The 25,198-nt window shown below is 38.9% G+C and overlaps 1 protein-coding gene across 2 annotated transcripts in view; it reads right to left on the bottom strand.

The window, feature by feature from the left end:
* The window catches only part of REV3L (REV3 like, DNA directed polymerase zeta catalytic subunit), a 219,577-nt gene that overhangs the window by 102,489 nt on the left and 91,890 nt on the right, over positions 1 to 25,198 (bottom strand). For both annotated transcript variants that reach the window (XR_012645066.1, XM_074990718.1), the window contains exons 2-5: positions 24,538 to 24,727; positions 12,608 to 12,682; positions 11,317 to 11,477; positions 4,492 to 4,588 (exon numbers count right to left, since the gene is read on the bottom strand). Coding sequence is in view for 1 of the 2 variants with exons in the window: in XM_074990718.1 (XP_074846819.1) it covers positions 4,492 to 4,588; positions 11,317 to 11,477; positions 12,608 to 12,682; positions 24,538 to 24,727 (523 nt within the window). In the remaining variant the exon portion in view is untranslated. The remainder of the gene's footprint in view (positions 1 to 4,491; positions 4,589 to 11,316; positions 11,478 to 12,607; positions 12,683 to 24,537; positions 24,728 to 25,198) is intronic.

Below are 25,198 nucleotides of genomic sequence, written 5' to 3'. Positions count from 1 at the left end.
CACTTCAAATAAGGGACTTAGGCTGCTGAATCCTGCAATTCCCTGCAATTATCTCTGCAGGCCTGACTGCAGCACAGATCTTTATTTCAGAACCAACATTTCTGTTCTGTTTAGGGCAATGACATAGTTAGCCCATGATCAGCTAGCTTTCATAAAGCAAATTATTATTTTTACAGACCAAAGCATTTGAAAGATAATGGTTTAAAAAAAAAACAGCTTATACAGGCATAGATTATTGCCAGTCATCCATCTTCCATATGGAAACTTAGGCAGGATTTAAACTACTTTACATGGCCTGCTTCTCTTGGTCATAAGTCTAATGTAACAAAACAAAGCAGCAGAAATGCAGCAATTTAAAGACTAACAAAATAATTTATTCGGTAATGAGCTTTCGTGGGACAGACCCACTTCGTCCATCCCACGAAAGCTCATCACTGAATAAATCATTGTTAGTCTTTAAAAGTGCTACATTTCTGCTGCTTTGTTTTGTTGGAGTACAGACTAACACGGCTACCTCTCTGCTACTAAGCTTAATTAAAGTTCTTGGATTGAGGATGTGTGAGCCTCTTCCTGAAGAGGGCAGTCTCTTCACATAGGTTACAGTGCTTTGTATACAGGCCTCCTGAACCAAGTCCAACCAGTATATGCTATTTCTACCAGGGTGTAAGGAAAGGGCAGGAGTGACACTTCCACAAACATGTTAAATATATGTGGGATTGTGCATTAATTATCCAGCCAGTGCTGCAGGAAACCTTTTAGCTCTCCTATTTACTCAAGAATACAATCACAAAATAAAGATACATTTAATATTTATAAAATGATACAATAAGTATTAAATATTCCATGTCTCTACAGCAGTGGTGGGTAACCTGCAGCCTCTCAGGGTTCTATGTGTGGCCTGAGTGACATTTTTATTGCAACTGCCATACGCAAGGTTGCCAGATTACACTGGTTTCTATCCACAGTTTTTTTTAAGTAGTGTTATTATGAAAGTGACATGCATGTAAAGCAAGGGCATGTGGAATGAGGTGCGTGCTGACTGCACACAACACAGACTGTGAGAGCCGTGTGCCCCCTCTGATCCAATCAAAGGGCTGCTACGGTTCAATTGGCACACCCCACAAATTCTAGGCATGCAAGCAGTTAGCAAAACTACCTTATCCCAGAAGAATGTCTGGGTTATGACAATCTTGTAGCCCACTCTTGTGTCTCACACACTAGCTTAGGTTGTTTTCATCTAATGTACCTGTCAAATGGACAATGATTTAGGCTGCAATCTGATTAAAATGTATAAGAATGGATTCACAAGAAACAAGCTGAACTGGCTGAGAACTTTCCCATTGCTCTCAATTTATAAATGTGTGCCTATAACAACTTTAAATCTGGATATAGCCACTCAAACCAAGTCTGTTTCTGGATGTTAAATTTGAACCTGGAGGCCATACAAAGCAAGACAACAGTCACCTTTGCAATCCATTTCACATTCAAAAGTAGTAGTCTTCTGAAACGGGAGTGGTGTTTTTGTACTTCCAACACTGGGATTCTGGGTCTGCTCTTGAATTTGCCATGGAGTTCTCGTGTTACATAGACAAGTCAATTAATCTCTCTCTGCTTCAATTCCCTGTCTGTAAAATAGTGATACTACTTCTGCCTGCCTGAAGAAATGTGATGTACTCCACTATTTTAGACTATGGATGTCCTAGAATTCTCAGACAAAGACTACAATTGACAGCTATGCTGTTCTGGCATAATGGAACTCCCTGCAATGGATGGAGCTCATCTGTACAAGAGACAGAGGTTTTTTGGGACAATCACAACACCGCTGCAAGCGCAAGGCAACTTTCTTTTACCTTGCCTTCACTCTAAAAATAAACTTACAGTAATGTTTCTATTTAAGAAAAATCAAAACCTGAAACCCCACCAGATCAAGACACTTCATTGTACACCATTCTCCTCCAAGGGAAACTATGAGAGAACAAACATGACAGATATTATCATGCTGTTTAATGCACTACTGGAAAGTGCTCAGATACTACAGTGATAAGTGCATGCTGATGACCAAGAAAAACTTATGGACTGGTTCGTGCCCTGTATCTCACTACCACTCATGACTGAAGCTATAATTGCAAGGAATGGTAACACCAGAAAAGTGGAAAAGAAAGCAAGAGGTCAACATTTGAACATAGGCTCCATGAGTTTTGTAAGGAAAAAATAACAATTACCTCCCATCTCTGAGGCAGAAGAGCCAGTAGTTTGAAAAACAGGACTTTCAGTTGTAAGGATCAGAATCACGAAGTCACGTACAACACCGTATTTGTGGATTGAGGTATTGATAACAACTTGTCTTCGTTCTGACTGACTCATGGAAAGACTTACTAAATTAATGCTCTTTTAAAACATATGGAATAACTCTTAAACCTAGTCTCATAAATGAATGTGTCACTGGAATTGGATCTCACTCATTTCTGGACTAAACATCGAGACAACGAGCAATAGCTTTGCCTTTCAGCACTCTCTTGCTAAGGGTTCTGCCTTTAGCTTGGAGCAATGAAGTGGCAGACCCAACACAAAGGAGGAGTATTTCTCTCCTGTTGGAAATCAGTGAGAGCTACTTCTGTACCAACTCTCAGAGAGATTTACTGACCTACCACCAGGACAGCAGTATGTCTCACATGAGGAAGTTGTATTTTCAACAATGCTTTATAGCTGGCAAATCTGATATGCCAAATGACTAAGGAATAAACCTTATGTTTCACATGACTGGGGTCTAATTTTAAGTGTAAATGCATAGGTTCTAGTCTTGCAATGTTGGCTAACATCACATATAAAAGCCTTGCAGCACCAATGATTCCTTGGTACTGACTGCCCAGATACATGTCCACTCCATAACAGAACCACACTTCAAGTGGATCCAGAAAACTCCTTTTTGGCCTAGTACTGAAAGTTAGTTTTGTAGTAGGTCAGTAATTCAAAGTGTCATCTAGGAGCAAGACAGATCACCAAGACAGGAAATTGGATGAAGTTCATGCTGTTATGAGGTAAAAACCCAAGTTGAAGTCTTTGGCACACAAGCGGGAATAAGCCAAGTCACTGAGAAATCCCAGTATGGACCTCAACAGCCATCCAGGTACAGAGCCATTCTGACCTTAGATTTAATTGTGAATCCCTGATGATGCTTAACACAGACTTGCTTTAGGAAGACATTTTTCAACTGACAACGCTAGACTCATAGTACCACAATTGGGTGGCAGCACATGGTTCACCAAAGTCAAGGAAACCGTTAGTACTGAACTTGGGTCAAACAGGACTAATATAGTGTCTGTTGTGCAAACTTAACCCAGGCAAGTAAAAGTCATACAGAGAATGGATCTCTAAAGTTGATGTTGGACTTACAGGTGGCCAGTGTTACTCAGCAAAACCTAAGAAAGCTCATACATCAACAGGAATGTGCGGTGACTTCCACTTAACTCTGAGGCTGTACAGATAGCCACCTTTCTTCTAGAAGGAAAGCTGGCTAACTATAGATAAAAATATCCCTCAAATGTAGAAAAAATAAAATACGATGAGACAAGTATTGAGAACACCACATCTGATTTCAGCTCATTGTGCCTTAAGCGATTAGAAGGAACTGAAGAGAGGTTAATGCCACTCCTTTATACCATCAAAATCCTTCATCTAGTGAGGAGAGAGGGATGAGTGGTACCAAAACAGTTCTCACCAGAAGATTTTGAAGCTCACAGCACATGTACCTTGATCCACAAGAGTGGCAATATGCAGAAGCCACTCAAAGAGGACTGAAAGAAAAGGAATTACCTCAAAATGTGAGCAGATAAAGACCCGTGAAATAACTGAAGGTGGCTGAGAGAATGAACCTACATTACATAGCTCTAAAGTACAAGGTATTTTCCACACTCTTTCATCTTCCTTTCTTGGAGAACACACAAATACACACATTCCTGCAAAGCTTTTGCAACCATTTTTACCACCGACAAAAACTGAGAAACTCATGGAAGACTGAAAAAGAGTGCAAGAGATTTTAAAGCTGTGAATGGTTGCTGCTGTCTACAGGAAACAGAAGGTTAGTGTAGTCTGATAGTCCACTGTTCACATTACTAGAGTGGCTATTACAAAATTTGGATTTGTCAATGTAGAAGTAAACACTCTCTGAAGCAACTTGTTTTTATTTGCTCTTTAATCAAATGCCAATAGCAGGAAAGTTTAAATTAAATTACATCTAAACTTCATATATGTATTTCAAGTTTCATGCTACAGTGAGTTTTTATAACCAAGTAGCAGAATCCTGAAAGACGGGATGGTTAAATGAGTCCTCTTCATGAAATATTAAAAGTAACACATAATTACTAATTTCTGCATTCTGAGATAGTGCTGGAATTCAGAGGTTATTCATAGATTAATGCATTTAACTGCCTATACTTTTCTGTCTTCTCTACAGAGTGGTATATTTAAAAAAAATTGTTTAAAAATGCTGACCTTGGTATTTCATCCTCTTCCCAGCGAAAAAAGGTTCCAGTAATGGAATTTTCTGGCAAATGATCTTTGTAACATCCAATTCTATTTAAAGTATTACCTAAAATATAAACATACAATGAAGCATGTGAGTTTTTAAATATTTCATATTTTTATTTGGACACTCAATTACCCTTTAAAAGTTATAGGTTTGCACTAAGAATACAAATGCTATAAATGAAGGAAAGAATGCTTTATGACATGTGTGACATAGGCTTCAGAAAAGAACTATAATACCTTTTAACTTACTAATAATTTCTCTATGCATAGATTCATGTGCACACCCCCCCCCAAAAAAAAAAACAGCATTCAGAGCATACAATAACATCATTAAAATTAAAAATGTAAATAACTTTTTTCTTTTTAAGTGAGCTTCAAGGGAAATTATTTGTCATCTCTGATCTAACCTCCCTAAGGATCCCCAAGAGCCTGGGGCCTCAGTCAAGCTCCCAATAGAAATCAGATACTAGATAAAACTCTAAACATTACTTAACACTTTTCATCTTTCTTATTCCCTGAACTGAAAGAGAATACACAATGTCTTCCAGATGTGGCTTCCATAACAGTAAGTAGAAATCTGCAGTGAAAGCAGATGGTGTAAGACCTGCAGATAAAGAAAGGCCTGTATAAGTCTGTACAAAGGTTTCAGTTTAAGGAACTGTGCTCTAGGGTCAAGCTGGGGAAGTCTCCTCTGAAGATTTACTACCTCCCCTGTGGTCTCCTTTTGGAGCTTAACTCTTCGGAGGAAAGAAAGATGAAGCATACATAGGCAGTGCCACTAGAAGAAAGGAGCCTAAAAACAGCAAAAACAAACTCCAAAAAGGTATGTTAGTGATCCAGGAAACAAATGTCAGTCCCTTGGCTAAATGAATATAAATACCTTTGCCCCTCAAAAAATTAGCTTAATATTCACCATGCATCATTCAGAAACAGCTTAATACACATTTTTGAATACACACACACAATAGGACTCAATAAGCATTTGTGTGTTTTAAAGGTATAGTGCTGAACCTGGTAAATAACTATTGAATAAACTTTTTACTTGTAGAGCAGGTACAGGTTGAATATCCCAAAACTGGGATTCTTTGATCTGGGCTGGGAGACTATTAAGCAGAGGGACGGTGGCTGGGAGTCCTGCTAGGCAGGAGCCTACCAGCCCTACACAGGGAAGCTCGGCAGGGCCTTTGTCCGTGGGGCCGAGGCCACATTAGCAGCCCAACCAGGGCCACACTGGCAGCTCAAGAAGAGCTGAAGCTGGCGCCCCCGGGGGCAAGACTGGGGTCACATCCAGCCACAGCTAGAGCCAGTGTTCCCTGGGCTGGGACCAAGTCTAACAGCCTGGCTTACAGATGGAGCTGGGGCTGCGGCCAGAAGCGGCTGGAGCCAAGGTCGGGGCTGCATCCAGAAGCTCAGCCATGGCTGAAGCCAGTGACTCCAGGACCGGGCCAGGGATGTGTCCAGCTGCCTGGCAGGAGCTGGAGTGGACCTCTTCAGGGCTGATAGCTGGGGAGGCACTCCAGGTTACGTCCGTGGTCTGGGGCCAGGAACTTGGCAGGGGGTATGAGGCCTGCTGGGGTTGAAGATGGGGAGGCTGGAGGAGAGGGAGCCAGCAGGTAAGAAGCAGAGCTGGCTGCATTATGGAGAAGCAGGCTCAAGGGCTGGAGACAGGGACCTCCCTTCATCCAGCAAATTCCCTCGTTTGGGACTGGTTAGGTCCTGAGGGTGCTGGATGTGGGAGATGCAACCTGTGCTAGGAAAAACAGTATATTATTTTTAAAAGGGCTCCCCAATCACCTCTTACCACTCCTGGAATAAAGTCTACCCCCTACAGCAATGCCAGAGAGTAAACCCCTAGGTTTCATGGCAAACACGTAACTCAACAGTTGATATGACATGGAGTACCTTCTCCCTGCCACCACAATATACCCATCTGAGAAGGAGGGAACAGACATACATGCTTCCGCTAGACATACGCAGGCAAGATCTGAGAATATCATCACATTGCCCTGCACCATGGAGCTATATTTAGCAATCAAACATCCAAAATGGCACAGTTGCCTGAGGTGCAGCAAGACTGCCTGTGTACTTCACCCATCTTGGTTTGATCCACGATTAGGTACAGGACTGACACTGTATTCACTACTCCCTGTCAGGACTATTCTCTGTAGTACTACCCACAGGGGACAAAGAAACAGGCATGTGCTTCATTTGCCCACACCCACTCCCCGCCAGCAGCCTGTCGGCATTCAGGAAGTAGATCTCTCACATTTCAAGGTAGGAGTAAGATTAAGAGGATAGCCAGACAGTCATTTTTGTTCACCATTCCAAGTGATTGATTAAAAAGAGCAGACATGGTAAGGAGCTGAGAGGTTAGGCAGAGCCTGTCTGAAGCAAGAGACAGAGAAAGATCAGAGCCCAGAAAACTTGCTTCCACAGGCCATAAATCTTTCAAGCCCCATTACGAGCCAGTTGAGACACATGCACAGCTGCTAATGTGATACATGCCATGAAGTGCCATCAATGTCCCTCTGCCATTTATATTGGCCAGACCAGGCAATCTCCAAGCCCAAGGATAAGTGGACACAGATCAGACATCAGGAGTGGTAACATACATAAACCTGTAGCGGAATAGTAACAGAGAGAAAGCCGTGCTAGTCTATATACTATCAAAACAAAAAAGCAGTCACGTAGCACTTTAAAGACTAACAAAATGATTTATTAGATGAGCTTTCGTGGGACAGGCCCACTTCTTCAGATCATAGCCTTACCAGAACAGACTTAATATTTAAGGCACAGAGAACCAAAAATAATAATCAAGGTTAACAAACCAGAAAAAAATTATCAAGGTGAGCAAATCAGAGAGTAGAGAGGCAGAAGGTGGGGTGGGGGGAGTCAAGAACTAGATTAAGCCAAATATGCAAAAGAACCTCTGGACATTCTGGAGACACCATCACTGGACCTAACCGGGTTATTCACAGAATCACAGGCACATTCTCATGTTCCTCAACTAACATCATATATGCCATCATGTGCCAACAATGCCCAGATGCTTTGTATATTGGACAGACTTCAGACTCACTTAGACAAAGAGATAATGGGCATAAAACAGACATAAAAACACTCCTGATCCACAAACTGGTCAGCCAGCATTTTAATAGAGTGGGCCATTCTGTCAATGACAAAAAAGTCCATATCTTACTGAAGAGGAATTTTCACAACAGATTGGAAACAGAGCTTGCTGAACTCTCTTTTATATTCAAATTTGACACATTAACACACGGTTTGAACCGCCGTGGGAATTTTCTAGGTCACTATAGGGGCTCTTTTGCATAATTGGCTTAATCTAATTCTTGACTCCCCTTCTCCACTCTACTCTCTGATTTGCTCACCTTGACAATTTTTTTCTGATTTGTCAACCTTTATTACTATTTTTGGTTCTCTGTGCCTTAAATATTGAATCTGTTCTGGTATGGCTATGATCTGAAGAAGTGAGTCTGTCCCACAAAAGCTAACATAATATATCATTTTGTTAGTCTTTAAAGTGCCATGACTGCTTTTTTGTTCTGTAGCAGAATATTTTAACTTCCCTGCACATTCAATAATGGCTACTTTTGACTCCATTCTTCCACAAAATAATTTTATCACCCAATTAGAGAGGGAAACATCTGAACAAGAATTGAATTACAAATTTAGCATGATTAATATAGGCTTGAATAAAGATCTTAACTGGTTAATGCATTACAAGAGCAATTTCCTCACCTTTGGTATTCACATTTCTATATCATATTCTATGAATGAGGCACATCCACCTTAATTCACTTCATTAGCTGGTCCTACTAATGATAAATACCATTTTTTTTTCTCCTGCTGCTATATATACCCTGGATCAATGTTCCCTCTAATTTATTCCATTGAGGAGTGGAATAAATTTTGTTATGTGCACCAAGGCATGTGCAGATGTGCACCACCAGGAGCAATACATGCTGCTGGCTGTGGGAACTCTGCTAATCAGCTGGGTGGCACTTGAATCTGTTCTGGGTGGCAGTTCAAGAGCTCATCTTACAGGCAACACTGCCCTGGATTCTGTAGTTTCCATTCCCACTCATCTGATGAAGTAGGTTTCACTCATGAAAGCTCATAGCCTAAAAAATTTGTTAAGTCTCTAACATGCCATAGGACTGCTTGTTGTTCACGAGATCTGAATCATTATGTCTACACAGCGGCATTATTTTGGAATAAGCTATTCCAGAAGAGATTTTCCAGAATACCTTATTTTCAAATAGCATGTCTATACACAAAGGCTGTGTCTACACTACATTCCCGAAGGGGAATGCAAATGCAGCCAATCAGAAACGCAAATGAGGCACTGATTTACATATGTGCCTCATTTGCATAATGGCTACCACTCGCTATTCTAGAACAACAGTTTTGGGGCAAAAAACAGAGTAGATGGGGTTTATTCAAAAACAAACCCCATTTTTGAAAGAACCCTTCTTTCTGAAAAATATGAGGAAAAAGGGTTCTTTCTAAAACGGGGTTTGTTTTCAAATGAACGCCATCCACACTGCTTGGTTTTTTCTACAAAAAGATCACTTCCATAACAGTGAGTGGCTACCGTTATGCAAATGAGGCACATGCTATGTAAATCAGTGCCTCATTTGCATTTCTGATCGGTTACACTTGCATTCCTCTTCTGACGGGAATGTAGCGTATAAGCAGCCAAAATGCATCTTGAAATTGTGCTCAGCTATTTTGAAAGAGCATGTGCACTAATAGGATACACTGGGTAGGGCTGGATCCTCCTATTTTGAAAAAACCCCTAGTCCCTGTCAATACAGCCCCTATTCCAAAATAGCTATTTTGGAATAGGTGATATTCCGCATAGAATGAGATTTACAGAACTCTAAATAAGCGGCCCAATATTTCAAAATTATTTTGATATAGTGGTTCTTCTGTGCAGATGCTTTCAAAGTTATTTCAGAATAGCATCTGTTATGCTGAAATAACGTTGCTGCGTAGACACATCCAGTGTGATTCTTCTCCCGCACACACACACATTTAGACAGGTAAAAGGGAGGATGGAAGATGACTGTACTCCTTGCAACATAGTTGCCTGCCTCTAAGAAACTCTTTTGCTCTTTCAGAAGAAAGACACTGCCTGATCCTGCTTCTCCCCTATACCTACCAATGACTGGATATAGGGCCCCAAAGATTTCTTCCCTGAAAGAGTTTTTCTCCTTAAATGACCTGCAGTCCCCTGACCTTCCATTGCTCCAGACACATAGAAGAGCAAGAGGGTAGAATTATTCCTGAGCATGGAAAGGCTAACTGGGTCACAAGAGCTTTTTAGATATATTTAAAACACATGTCTATAAGGGACCTCGGGGGGAGGGGGAGAGTGAGAGAGAGAGAGTGTGTGCGCGCGCGGTGCTCTCTCACTCTCTGAGGGTGGATAAGTGATGTGCTTTTTTAAAAAAATATTTTTATTTAAAATTTTATGTTGTTATTTAAACCATGATTTTGCTTTTAAAAATAAACTAATTTAAAGTTAAAGCATAATTTCATACAAAATATGTCCAGGCCTAAATTCATTATGCTCTCTTAAAACATTCAAATAAAGAATATATAGGCTGAATCAAAGAGCCTTTAATCAAATGTTTGGAGTTAAAAGCTGCTTTTAAATATACAGAAAAAATCAAAATACTGAACTTTTAAGGTCAATCTTCATAAATACAGCACAATAGGTCATGTACTATATCAAGGCTTGTTTTCTTTAACAAAAATGCATTTTACATACTGTTTTGTGTATTTAATTAAATTCAAATTACCATTCTATTGCAGCTTGATATAAATCATGAGCAAAAAGTTAATTGTGTAGTAAATAAGCAACATATCATTCACTACTTTCTAGCATTCTAAAATGTATAATGAATAATAATCTGAAAATATTAAGCTATATAACTATAAAAGCTATATAACCTTTTCAGTATAATAAGATGTACCAAATCTTGTGTAAAGGCTCGATTCAGTTGTAAATGAACACATTTTAATCGCTATATTAACTAATGAGACTGTGTGTTTCTTTAGAAAATAACTGAAGTACAAAGAAAAGAATGACCTGAATTATTTAAATAGAGGTTTTCTACTTAATGATTTTAAATGCTTTGATTTAAAAATTATTTAAAATTTATCCAAGTGTGTGCATGTGTGTGTAAAAATAAAAATGGAACAATGATTTAAAAATCACATGGTTGTCTATTTATCATTTCTGATGCTAATAATCTGTAATATCTCTTTTCACTCATTATTTTGTCACTGACAGATAAACATACAACTCTACATTTTTGTTTACGTAATGCACTAAATATGGACAGTATTTATTTTGCTACATGGCACAATACCGCTGTCATTTTGTTCCTCCTCTTCTGCATCCTCATTAAAATACTAAAATTGTTTCTATCACATCATGTATTAATCACTTGCAAATTATACTTTTATGTCACAGGAATTCAAAGTTACAATAAAGTACAACATGGCAAACAGATCTTTCAAAAGGAGAGTTGGAATTATCTCCCTTTCTCAGATATCTCTGTCACATTTCAATCTGGAGAAAAGAGCAGTGATATAATCCTCCACGTTATAAAAAATTCATTAAATTTTTTGTCAGAGAATAACAACGTAGCCTATCTATAACTTCATGAATGGGCACTACAATAAAGAATAAACCACAGAGGTTTGAACCTACAAAACAATTATTTATGATCTAGCCTTGAGAAATAAACACCTTACTTCTTCTCTTTGCCTTTCTGAATTTGACGGCAGCCAGGTTTATTAAATTCATTCCATACAGGTTGTAGTCTATGAACAGCTGCAGGAGGTAGGGAATATGGGCTTCATGAGGCTGGTAAAATTTATTCATTATGGCTCCACCTTGTAGAAGCTCACACACTCTAAAAACAAATTGAAATATGTTGAAAAGTTTATATCATTTTATTGTTTTTTTATCAATTAAAATCACGATAAATATTTACGAGTTCTACAATATATTTGATTTTACTAACATTATAAAAGCCACAAACATCTAAGTTTTAACAAATGTCACTAAGAAAACTGGTCTGCCCTAATAACAATTTGGTATCTAAAAGTAAGTGCAGAGGGGCTGTATCCATCCAATTATAAAAATCTCTATAGAAATTTATAACAGCAATGAACGGTCCCGTGGCACCTTATAGACTAACAGAAAAGTTTTGAGCGCGAGCTTTCGTGAGCACAGACTCTGTGCTCATGAAAGCTCATGCTCAAAACTTCTCTGTTAGTCTATAAGGTGCCACAGGACCCTTCATTGCTGTTACAGATCCAGACAAACACGGCTACCCCTCCAATATAGAGATTTAGTATCCTAGCACACAGCAATAGTTATGTAGACTGATCAAAGGCCCAAAAGTCCATGTAAAGCTTTCTATTGACCTCAGGGGCCCAAGGACAATTGGATACCAACTCATACCTTAGATTTTAAGAAGGCTAATATGTAATACCAAATATTGCATAGGTCAAAGGGATTTTGGTTATACTATAAAGTTGAATTTTCTGGGGTTTGTTCAATTGATCTCAATCTTAATGTTGCACTAACTGGTCTTTGCATCTAAGCACGTTACGTAACTGGGTTATACCAAATTATCTGACTTTTCCAGACTTTCAATTCCAGAATTTAAAACTTCACATCAAGCATCATGTATGAAAATTCAGCTGAAAGAGCATTACGTTAAATTCAACCCTGTTTAAGCATAGATACAACTAGGATGATTTTGACTGACTATATTTAAGTCTGCCTAAACAATTAATTTCAGCTACTTTTCTTGTTTTATTTCCCTTGAATAAGCTATTCTTCAAAACGACACCCATGCTTAAAATTAGATATATGCTTACATACTTTGCTGAATTGGGGTAATAATCATATTCTTATTAGCTTAAATTCACATGCTTCTTTCAAATGAAAATACAGGGACGTTCTCTCACCTCCCTTTGTCATTCATAACCCACACTGAAAGCTGCTGATAGTTCTATGTTACTATAGACTCACCTTTTCACCATTGCAGGATTGTACAGATAGATCTTCATAAACTTTCCTTCTTTTTCATGATAACCATAAAAAGGCCTGCAGAGCAATAAAACAAACAAAAAAGATTACTGACTATATTGTAGCAATATGCACACATAAAATCCTTTTCCTAGTTTGTTTTCCTTTTTCCACTACAGAAGATACACATCTTACATTTTACATGTCTGCTGTTTTAGTCACAACCTATGTGTATTTATTTACACTTCTGAAACTAAGCAAAATTTTCATTTAGAATTAAGATTAGTCAAGTGCAAACACTGCCAAAACAATTACTAAAATCCAGAAAACTGATAGTTAAGATAATATTTGCACCCGGGACAATCAATAGTCATGAGTCCTGACTGCTCAAAAACCATTTTAATCCCTGAACTAAGCATTGTGTTTCAGCTCCAACACACAGTAATCCCTATGGGACACAACAATTTCTCAAAATCTTCATTCCAGCTTAATATTTTAGGTTCCTAAATTGAAACTATGTTGATCTTTAAAATATCTGACTCCTGCTGAGGTTAGAGTTAGGGTGCGTGAGAAAGGGGAGAGGATTAAAGATGTAAAAGAGAAGTGGCACATATCATCCCAAACAGCAATTTGAATCCAACAAACTTGGTTAGGTTGGTCAACCTAGAAATCCTGTTCCGTTTGCCAGAAAGAGAAGCTGCCAGCTTTGGTTTTGAAGCACTTTGGATGGCAAGTGCCTCTTCCTCTCCGCTTTTTGGGGAAGGAAGAAAGGGAAACAATACTGGGAGGCAGACTGGGAGCTTTATTTATTTATTTTTTAGTTGTGGGTAGGTTACACAGGAAGCTCAGGGAAGATGGAAGACTGAGAATGGATGAAGAGCCCAACAGTTGAGGGGACAGGGACAGAACACACTGGGACTGATAACTCTAGGAGACTGGGAGGCAGGATACTGAGACAGGAAGCCCCAAGAGAGAAACTGGGATTGAGACACACAGTGTCAGGGGGCAGGAGGGGGAAGACTGGCACTCTGAAAAATAGACCAAGACTGACTGGGTAAGGGATATGGGGAATAGGATGAAAAATCTGAGATGGAAAAATAGAGACTGGGACTGTCTGCGTGAGGGAACAGGAAGAAAAGGCTGGACAGAGAGAATTGAGATGGGACACAGGTAGGAGGGATTGTTGGCACAACAGCACACTATTAATCCAGAACCGAGAACTGAACACAATATTCCATAATATCAACATTCCTTTGCTATCAACATATAGCTGTGAAACAAACAGGGGAAGTGTGTCTTTGACCCCCTGTAGTATAAGCCGTCCAACAGATGGTAACGTATTACTTCTTTCTGTTACTCTGTTTCCTCAAGTGAGAGAGGTCTGTGGGATGAATTCTAAAGGTTCCAATCCTGTTCATGACCTATTTGGATGTCAACAGGACCCCACATGATGGATTTGGAGTTTTTCTTCAGGTTTGTTTTTTTTTTAATAAAACTTAGAGAATTACATTCAAAAATTAAACTGATATTGCAAAATTAAGCACTGAGACATTAGGAAATGCCTGAATTAATGTCACCTGTGCAATTTTTATGTGGCCTTAGTGTGTGTATGCATTATGATACAGTTTTACTCACACAATCACATTGTATTTTTCTCCACAGCACTCCTGTCTCATCCAACATACAAAATAGATCATGCTTAGAGGAGGAGTTAGACTTGTGGAGTGAAGGAGGCTGCTGTCTGAAGGAACCCTGCATCACCAGGTGCAGAAATTGGTGAAGGTGTGCAGTGGATGAGATAGGGCAAGGTTTCCCAAACTTTATATAGTTGGGACCTGTTTTTTTTCCAATATCTTTTTTTGCAGCCCAAAAATATAAACACATAAAAAAGAATGAAAAATGAATAAATTTTCACTGTTCATTATTTGTTCATAATAATAATAATAGTACATAGTGATAATTTGTATTTTCAAAGGACTGGTATTTCTTTTCCCCCAGGGACCAGTACTGGGCCGCAGACCACACTTTGGGAAATGCTAAGATAGGGAATATCTGTAAGAGAAAAGATGGTTCATGGTTAAGGAAGTTGAATGCCACCATGGGAAAAATGGATTCTATTCCTCCCTTTACCAGTTCTTGTGATGTTATGCAAATGATGACTTTTCATAAGTGACCACCTCCAGTGTATGCCTTATTTTTGGGGTGCCCAACTTGCAACTCTGGGGCCTAACTTGCTGGAGGCCTCAGCACTCAAAAATGCAACTTAAGTCAATGAAGCTGTAAGTGCTACATAATGTTTACACGCTCTGAAAAAGCAGATCCTCAGCATTTCTAATTTTGTACACAAACTTAGAGGACACTTTTCACCTTAAATGCTCTGTGCCTCAGTTGCCCATCTGTAAACCTTGGGCTAATATTGCATAATCTCACTAAAGTGTTGTGAAAATAAATTATTAATGTTTGTGATGTACTCATTGAATACTCACATTGCATTGTAAATCTGGCTAACTTGTCCATAGTGCACTACACAGACCTTCCAACTCAAATCTATGGCTTTAGTTACAATGCAAAACGACAAGGCTTGGAACCAAATCTCTGTGGGACTTGGGTTCTGACTCCTTCCACCTAGGCCCTGAGTGGTTCTTGACACAAGTCAGACTAATTTGTGCATGGACAGAACAACAGCTTGAGCTCAAACCTGAATCAGAGCCCAGGTTTATTGTGAAGTGTTGTCATACGCTAACAATTCTGTTTTCTGAGCAGGGTGTGATCTCTGCAGGGTAATAACTTGGACCACATACTGAACAATGAAAAAAACACCAGATTGACAACAAATACTTTTTTAGTAAACACCATCCATCCGGTACACTGAATAAGGCCAGGATCCTATGGAAGAACTAGAACTAGAACTAGATCACATAATTTAATCTTGTTGAAGGAACAAACAAGAGAACTCAAAAACTATCCTCAAATCACTTGTTATACAAAAGGGCCAGTTTCTTCAAGGACACAACAAACTTCTTCCAGAAACTCTGCAACATTAACAAACTCCCTCAGAACAGTATTCTTGCCACTATGGATGTTATCTCCCTAAACGCCAACATCCCTCACGGCAGCATCACTACTTGCCTTGAACATCTACAAGACAATGAACAACATATAGGTGTCCATCCCAGACATTTCCAAATCATCCATTTAATCTTCTCACATAACTTTACATTTAACAACAAACACTTTATCCAAACAATGCTAAAGGCTGTCATTACTAGGATGGCTCCCCATTATGCCAAGCTCCTCATGGGCTACCTTGAAGAAGAATTTCAGGAAATATGGACCATAAAACCAATAATACACCTGAGATAAATTGATATTTCCATCCTCTAAACCAGGGGTCAGCAACCAAAACAGCAAGAAGAGTCATTTTTTCCTATTAGGTTAAAAACTCAATAATGCAAGAGCTGCAATGCATGTGAATAAGAGACCATCCTTAATAAATAATGTAAAACCATAATTTTTATAATCCTTATTTTAAGAACAGTGCACACACAATGATTTGTAATGCAATACGTGTTTACTGCAGGACATTCACAAACTTTTTACTATTCTATATCCTCACACTTTACATGTGTGTGTTTGTACCGTCTTCCTGATTTTCACTCCCAAACAAACCTTCTCTCTCTGGAGGACACTAGGGGGAGTTACCCAATGTTTTGACATCATATATTGTTTGATATGTTTAGATATGGCTTTTTCATTTTTGGTCTATTAGAGGGTCACCATTTATCAAAAAGAATCAGGAGGGGCTTTTGTTTTTCTTTATCTCCCCCTACCACCCACACTTTGCAATTTTAGCACTGGGAGGCACAAAGAAGCCCTGAAAGAGCAGAATGCAGCTACGGAGCCGCAGGTTGCAGATCCATGTTCTAGACAGATGTCCTCATCTACTTCATGCACTTCTACTCCAACCAGCACCTTCCATCCCTTAAAATCTCCCTAAAACATTCCCACAAGAGCATTAATTTCCTGGACACTATGGTCAACTTCAGCAATGGAATTCTACAGGCAACTATATACAAAAAAATATATCATCATGCTCACCTCCAGAGATCCAGTAATTTCCCTAGACACAGAAATAAATTATCTACAGCCAGGCATTCAGATACTATAAAATATGGTCCCAGGACAAAGTCTGAAATACATATCAAAGACCATCTTCACAAAAGAAGGGCATTTCAGAATAGCAGAGCATAGAATGGTCCATGCAAACACTGTGAGGGAACTTAGTTCAGTACAGGGTAAAAAAAAGCCCACCAATTGCACAGCTGTAATTGCCACCTAGCACCCCATTTTGGAACCCATACAGGCTACGAAACAACTACAACCCACACTTGTCAGGTATCACGTCCTGAAACAGCCCACCAACCACATCATCCAGCTCCCCACAGGCCAGGATATTCCAACTCAAACAGCACCAGACCCCAGAGGCTACTCCTGGGGAAATCTACACCACTGTGCATGTTTGGTCATGGAGCTAAGTTATGAGAGACAGATCAGGGCATATGGAGCTGGTGGAGGGTCAGAAGGGCTAGTAGGGTGACAGCACTGAGCCAGGGGCTCAATGAGAGAGGTGCTACAATGCCTCAAAAGGGCGGGGGAGGTGCTACAGGGCTATACGGGAACAGTGGATTGAGGGTTTAAGAGGCACATGTGCCTGACTGAATGGGAGACACTGAGGATCAACCAGGCCAAGGTTTGTCTGGGAAGGCACCCCAACATCTCCTTCCCTCGTCTCCCCCCACCTGAACTAAATAACCTGCCATGTTAACTCCTGGGTTCCTTCCCTCGTCCTAAGCTCCCTGTCATTACCTTGACTCCTCTAAGGCTTTGCACTGCTTCTGAGGAGTGTGGAAAATAATAAGTTCTTGTATTGTAGTCTAAATGAATGATTCAAACATTTGTATTAGTGTGTCTAGTAAGGAATCCACTTGTAAAAAATCTTTTTTTTGTCTGTATTGTTACACACATACTTGCCAACAGGTATTTTGAAAGTGGAAATTGGCATGATTTTTTTTCAAATAAAATACGTTATGAAGAATTGTAAAATAGTGTACACAGACTTTTTAATATTTTGGTGAAGTCCCCCAAGGAGTAAGCTGCAAAACCTGAAGACACGTCTCCACTGCAATGATGGATCAATACTTCCCAAAGCATAACTATCAAAGTCCATGAGTCCTACCATACCTATTATAACAAATGATATATTGCAATCAGTGCACCAAATGCCCAAAACACTACAAAACCACACAGACAATCATTACACTCCCAAATGAACTCTCACAGAGAAATGATAAAAGAGAAAAATACCCTCTCACATGTGGATGAACATTTTTCACAAAGCAATCATTTCATCTCTGACCTCTTAGTATCTGTCCTCAAAGGAAATCCACACAACAATTTTAAAGGGTGAGGCTGAGAACTTAAATTTGTAACTCTCGTACTAGGCAGTAACAACCATGGATTCAGACACACTGATTTTATGACATTATAATACTCTGTAATGTATTAACTCTCCTTCTTTCTGTGATTGCAGAGGTGTTAATTGCCCGTTTCACTTTGCATGGTTTCTCGGTAAATGTGTTAACTCATTATGTTAATTAGTTCCACCCTGTATTTGTAGGCATGCAGCAATTCTCCACACAGGAACATATTTCTGGAATTTAAAAGTACTGCCCCTAAACACACCCACATCATATAAAGCTGATTTCAGGAACGTTTGCATGAGGTATGATGTGCTGCTGTCAAATGTTGCCAAAAGCCTCCAGGGGAGGTACAACAACAGTACCAAAATAAGAGCATCATTTTTTGCAGAGTTTCAGAAACGCTGCAACATTACTATGACTTCCTGTTTTAAGCTAATTTCAACATTTTCAGTGGGCATTTATTGGTAAAAGCTACCAATATATTAAATGTACTAAAAGATTTGTATTCTTTTGGAAGAGCGAGCTTTTATTTTCCCCACCAGAAATGAGGAAGCTGTTTAGCTTGTGACAGAAGTGAAGAATATTAACATTCTGAATTTTACTAATTTGAAATTTTTCACATTGCATATTACTAATTTTCAAAATATATCATAACTGATGTAAGTTTTTTAAATATTTTTCAATTGAATTTTGGTAATCCGACCACTGTCTCATTGAAGATTCTGCGCCAGGAGCAGGAGACTGTGTGCCTACAGCTTGTGCCTCATAGGGGGTAGATATAAACATGAATTCCTACTGTAATATTTCTTTATCTATAAGCTTTCGTACTTATAATGTACCATATAGTCTGCACAGTAGAAGGCTTTAATTTATAATTGCCTAGGCACGCAGTACTAGCCTTTGCAATATTCTAACCTTAAAAAAACCCTGAACTAGATTTTTACTTTCAATGACACTTATATGCAGGTCAGCATTAGGGTTAGAGATGGCAATATACACCTTCCTATTATAAATATTCAAATGCTATGAGACAAGGAAGTGACCTATAAAGTAATGAAGATGAAGTCCTTAAACTAGTCCTTGCCTTCAGGGTAAGGGCTGAAGGGCGTGTTACAGCTCTTACCAACCATGTTACCTGCAATATGACAAACCCATTTGACCCCAATATACACCTAAAGGTGCTTATCAGTAAGACTGCAAGTCTGTCAGAGAAGTCAAGGATTCCATGACTGTCCAGAACCTATGTGACTGCTACATCATCAACCCAGCTGATCCAAGAGGTGCCCCAGCCTGGGGCCAACTGCACTGACCTCTGCTCAGCAACCCCAGACAACTTGATATGGCATACACAAGGACAGCAACAGTCCTGGGTGCTGTCCCAGAGCAATGCATTCTAGCAGCCACAGCATGCCAGGCCACCTCTGGCCCCCAAGAGCAGCTCTAGTGCCTCTGTCTGCCTTCCTCTTCTGCAAGCAGCAGTGGGGCAACATGCCACTCTTCTCACCACTCAAGCAAAACAGCACCATGGAGCATTTCCTCACTGTCCAAAACTGCAGCAAGGTCCTGGAGTTGCCTAAGCACCTAAGATTTGACCAGGAGTACTTAGAGCACAAGTGGTCAGGTCACAGGCTGTGAATTTTTGTTTATTGCCCATGACTTTTATTAAAAATACTCATGACTAAAACATAGTTTTACTTGTCAGCATATCTATTGTCTTGCATGAAAACGTTAGCTGCATAAGCAGCTCTCTGAAAATAATATATGTTAATGAAGAACAAATAAAGAAATTTATGATCAGGTGAACTTGATCATGAAGAGACACATAGGTTCTTCTGCCTAGTCCAAAAATTTGGCATCAAAACATTTGCTGTGATGGCCATCATCAAAATTATAGTATGAAAAGGGAAGGACAAACACAGCAATTGTTAGCGCAGACACTGTTTCCCACACAGCATTGTCCTTAATAAGATACTGCTAGGTTGGGCAACGTGATTACTGCCCTTCATCATCCAATAGGACCTGTGCTGAAGAAAAGAAAGCTGAATTCTGGCATCAGCCAAAAGTTCAAGTTGGAAGAGTCCATGAGTTAGCTAGGAGCATGCAACAAAGAAACCACAGTGTGAATCACAGATGCCATTTGTCATACAAATGAGAACTAGAGACAAATTCCACACATTTGATACCAGAGGCAGCTAATTTTGTAATCAAAGTCTTGAAAAGTATGACAACAGTAACTGCAAAAACTGCAGAGACAGTGCCTGACTGGATCTGAGCCTTAATGCAAAAAAAACAGGATTTTTGGTGGACATCCAGTACCTACCTGAAAAAAGTTTCTAAATGTGGCATCCAACCAGAAGTCACCTGCAAAATTCTTCTGTGACTATACGGTTCAAAATGTAACTGAGTGGACCTCAATCAACACAAACTTTTTATTGGAGGCTTTTCCAACAGCGAAGAAGTAGTCTATCACCAGTAGAGATGCTGAAGTCACCAACATGCTACTACATTCTGTATGTACTAGTGTGCCTTTTGAATCTCTTGGTAGCAAAGGAACTACAACAATTAGGTTCCCTGATACAGATATATTGGTCCCTGCTGTTCACTACTTTCCAAAAATGGAAAATACAGATAACCCATGGGTTGAAAGAGGCACTATTACCAGATGTCACTTCACGCATTTGCTTGCAATTTGTAATGCACCCCACCTGCCTGACTTTAATATAATTCCTGCTAGACATGCATTAACAGGATATGCCTCTGTCCCATCCCTATTTGTTAGTTGTGCTTAATGTTGACATCTAATAAATTATATTGCTAATCTTTAAGATGCTATAGGGCTCCTTTTTTGTTTTGTGAACATACAGATTAACACAGCTACCTCTGTCTAAAATAAAGTTAATTGATTCACAGATCTTGCCAAAATTGGGAGAGAGCAATGGACATGCTGCTGTTTCCTACAAGGAAACTGGCAGCAGTGCACTATGACAAGAAAGAGATAAAAGGAGCTCTACATAGACCAGAACCGGTTTTGATTCAATATGGCCATCAAAAAGGACAAGTCACCAGCCAAATCCCACCATGTGAGGTCAGTTTTGAAGAGCATGTCAAAAGAGCATCTTTGCAAACAAAGATATGGTTGTCTTCAAATATAAGTAAATCAGATACTGGATCACAATTGCAACTTGGATTGAAAGATGTGATTGTGAACTATGCCCTGTATTCTTTAAAGGCATACTTTGATCTGAACTTCTAGAAGTTCTTAGTTGTCCCTGTATCTTTAGGGGTCATTTCACAATCATGTGGATTCAGAACACCCTGTACTCCACAGAACTGTGTACCTGGCAAAGTAAGCCTGGTAAACAGATGCGCTCTCAAGAGAAATCTTAATGATGAACAAGATGATTATAATGTTGACTAGAAATGTCAACAGGACTAGACCATTTCAATGATAGCAGTACAAATTTATTATTAGATTTTGTGTTATGCTTTAGATTGATGTGATACTTTAGAGGTCACAAAAATGTCCAATGTTATGTCTTAAAAGAAAATAAAATCTTTAAAACACTAGACATGAACGCAGACATTGCAAAGTGGTCAATTAACATGGTGGTAGTAGCGCTGTTTAACACCATTTCTACAGTGACAGCACCATTTGACAGCTCCACCTCATATCACATCTTAAAGTAGGCAAAACAAGCTTTAAAATAGGTCCAACTTACATGTGCGTAGAGAGGGCACATGAATAAGTATAAGATGAGAAAATTGAAACTAGCTTAAGTTTGGTTAAATAAATATGTGTCAAAGAATGTAACGTGTTTTAATGCCAGAAGGAATAGAGTACTGAGAATGTCTGGTTGAAAAATAATTAATGAGAGAAAATTTCCTTAAAACGGTCTAACTGATAATGATGACTGCAGATGGTTTTAAATAAAACAAAAAGAAGCTGTCATAAAAAGAGTCAACATGAACCTTCCTATTCCACATACCACCGCTAAAAAAATTAACCCTGTGTGAACTCAGGTGCAATGAAAAAGTGTTGCTCAGCAAGCAGGACGAGACTCAGGCCTTGGGAAGAGAGGAAGTTTTAACTCACATGGATTAATACTGGCTTTTTTTCTTTTTTCTGATTTCAGTAATTGGCAATCACCTCACATGTTTCTTAAAGGTTTATTAAAGGTTATAAATGTTAAACTCTAAAAGGGTTCAACACTAATACCTGCCAAACCAAGCTGAAGCCAACCAATATGTGCCTAAATACTTCTGATATTAGCCTATTTGTGTTTTGATCAACAGCTTCTAATGGCTTAGTTACTGTTTGGATATAATGAATTGCTTATTATTGGTCTGTATTGGAAATGAGATTGATCTGATGAAGTGGCTCTGTCCCGTGAAAGCTCATCACTGAATAAATCATTTTGTTAGTCTTTAAAGGGCCACACTTCTGCTACTTTGTTTTGCTTATTATTTAGGCTTTTTATACATGCTCTGAACAACTGCAAAAATATCATTCAGCCTCTGAAATTAATAAATTAATTAACAGTTGAATCAGTGGTGTGGTAATGTCTTGAATAAATAATAACTCCAACAGTACATTATATTAACCAAATCAGTGGTGTCTGCGACCTACCCGTTATCTGACACAGCAGACCTGAAGAAGAGCTTGGTGAAGCTCAAAAGCTTGTCACTTCTATCAACAGAAGTTGGTCCAATATATTACCTCCTGAATCTTGTCTCAATCGTGTAACTGAAGACTGTTTCACAATGCCTAAACTCAAGGAGCCAAACTGTCTTCACTAAGCTACTCTGCTCAGTTTTCAGCTTTGGCTCCTACTCTCCAGTGATTGCCTTCTGCTGAAGAAACCACAGATAATTTGATCCTTTTCTATTTATAGTTTCACTGCAGCTCACAACTTTCTCACAGCAACAGATTTAGTTCTACTGCAGCCTACGTAAGCTCTGAGCGGCAACAAAGGCACTCTACCCAGTCTGCAGAAGAAACCTCTGAAATTGTCAACACGGGGAAGATTATTTTCATAAGTATAACTGCTATGAACTAGATATTGTCAAAACTGCACATCACTGGCTGGCAAGGTTAGTGTTGAACACTTTCAAAAATTCTGTCTTTTGTAAGATTAAAGCACAGATTATACATAAACTTCATATGTTCATCCACAAAATCTTCCTGTTCATTATAGATGAGCAAATTTTTCAATCCCTGCTTATGCATGTCAAATAAATAGTAAGAGAATCCTTAAAATGTTAACATCTGATGACAATATTCCTAGCAATTCTTGTAGCAGCAAAAACCTGCACTAAACACAGAGAAAGCAAACGCTGTTATCCTGGGCCATATATCGATGTCCCAGGACTCTGTTTCAAGGCTTGGGCCAGCTTCTATGTCTGATGATCAAGCATAACATTATTAAAGAGTTATGTTTTCTGCAAGAGGAAGCCTATGCAGTGCAAAGAGGAGAAGCCTGAAGAACTGCTCCTGCAAAAGACCTATTGCCAGAGGAGATACAGGAAGAGACTCTCAATATCAACTGGATGGAAAGGCCTGGTTGAAGAAACCTAATATAAAAGGGAAAAACCCAGAAACCTATGGGGATACCAAACTTATATCTATATATGATCCACAAACATGGTCCATACATATCCACAGATTTGCAGGGCTGGAAATTTAAAATTTGGATCTGCATCCATCCATGATCCACAATTATGACCACCTGATATAAAGTAGATATGTGCAGATATGCAGGGGCCTAGAAAAGAGCAAGAGACCTAAGGGTTGTCTTTACAGAAACCCCACATAGATGGACTTAAGTTCTGATAAGAAACTAGAACTACTGAGCCCAGCAGGAGGTTGAAGGAACAGCAGCATTTGGAAAATACTGGCTTAAAAAAAAAACCCAACCAAATACAATACTGCTAAACAATACTGCTAAACTGTTAAACTGCTAAAACAATAAAGGGAAAGTTTTCTAAAAAGCAAGAAGGTGACTGTTTCTGTGCTGGTTTCATTTAAATTAAGATCATTAACGGCAGCAAATATAGCACAGTCCTTTGGGGGTGGAAGGGAAGGAAAGCAGCATTTTTCTTCTCCATAGTATAGTTTCAAAGCTATATTAAGTCAATGTTCCGTTGTAAACTTTTGAAAGAACCTTTACATTTTCTTCGGTTATGAACATTTAATAGTTACAAATAACTTCCATTCCTAAGGTGTTCATAAATTAAGTTCCACTGTATGCTAACATTAAATTGTTATTTTATTACAGTTATGTTATTTTAATAAACTAGACCCAAAGAAGGAGTATTCTTAGATGTATATAAGCATGTGTAGTTAATGGTGAGTTCAAGGACAAACTAAGGCAGTGGACCCGCCCAAGACCAAACCAGATACTTTGAGCCTTTTACACAAATAAAATTAACAATAACATATTGAAAGTCACTTACATTCCAGATACTAATGACACTTTGAACACATGTTGAACAGTAGAAGATGGATTGCCTAAAGCCACATTGAGTGCTCGGTCAATGCTGAATGCCACCTGATGAAGATAGTGTTCTGATGGCTTCCCATAAGCATCATATGGCACATAAAGATAAGGAAAGATACCATGTAAATGGAGACAAGTCTTCTGACCTAGGAAGAAAAGGAAAGTCAAATTTAAAAGCTTTTACATGTAATAACAGATGTAAAAATATTCTGCGCAATAATCCAACTAACATGATTATGAAATCCAAACACTTGGGTTATCAGATGTCTCAAATGAAATCAAAGCTATAATGTAATGTAAGTCTGGATTTGCAGCATCTGTCTGTTTAATAATCAATAAATGGGGAACCTTCTGCTTAAAAAATAACTTACTAACTGTAAATTGAGAATTTTTTTGGAAAACAGTTAGCTATCAATTAAACATTCTGTTCCACATCATTGTTCAGGAAGGTATGGGTTCTCCAATGAGGAAAGAATATTTTTCCTGGGCTTTCAGGAAGAATTATTTGACAAGATAAACTCAGAGAAGCTAAAAATAAATTCTTATATTGACTGTCTCTATAATTAGTATTTTTCCCGAAGAGTACTACAAAATATTCAAACACACCTGGAACTTGA

The sequence above is a fragment of the Carettochelys insculpta genome, chromosome 3 (genome assembly GCF_033958435.1).
Source record: "Carettochelys insculpta isolate YL-2023 chromosome 3, ASM3395843v1, whole genome shotgun sequence".
In the NCBI taxonomy this organism is placed as follows: domain Eukaryota; kingdom Metazoa; phylum Chordata; order Testudines; family Carettochelyidae; genus Carettochelys; species Carettochelys insculpta.
This window is presented reverse-complemented; position numbering and strand designations above follow the sequence as displayed.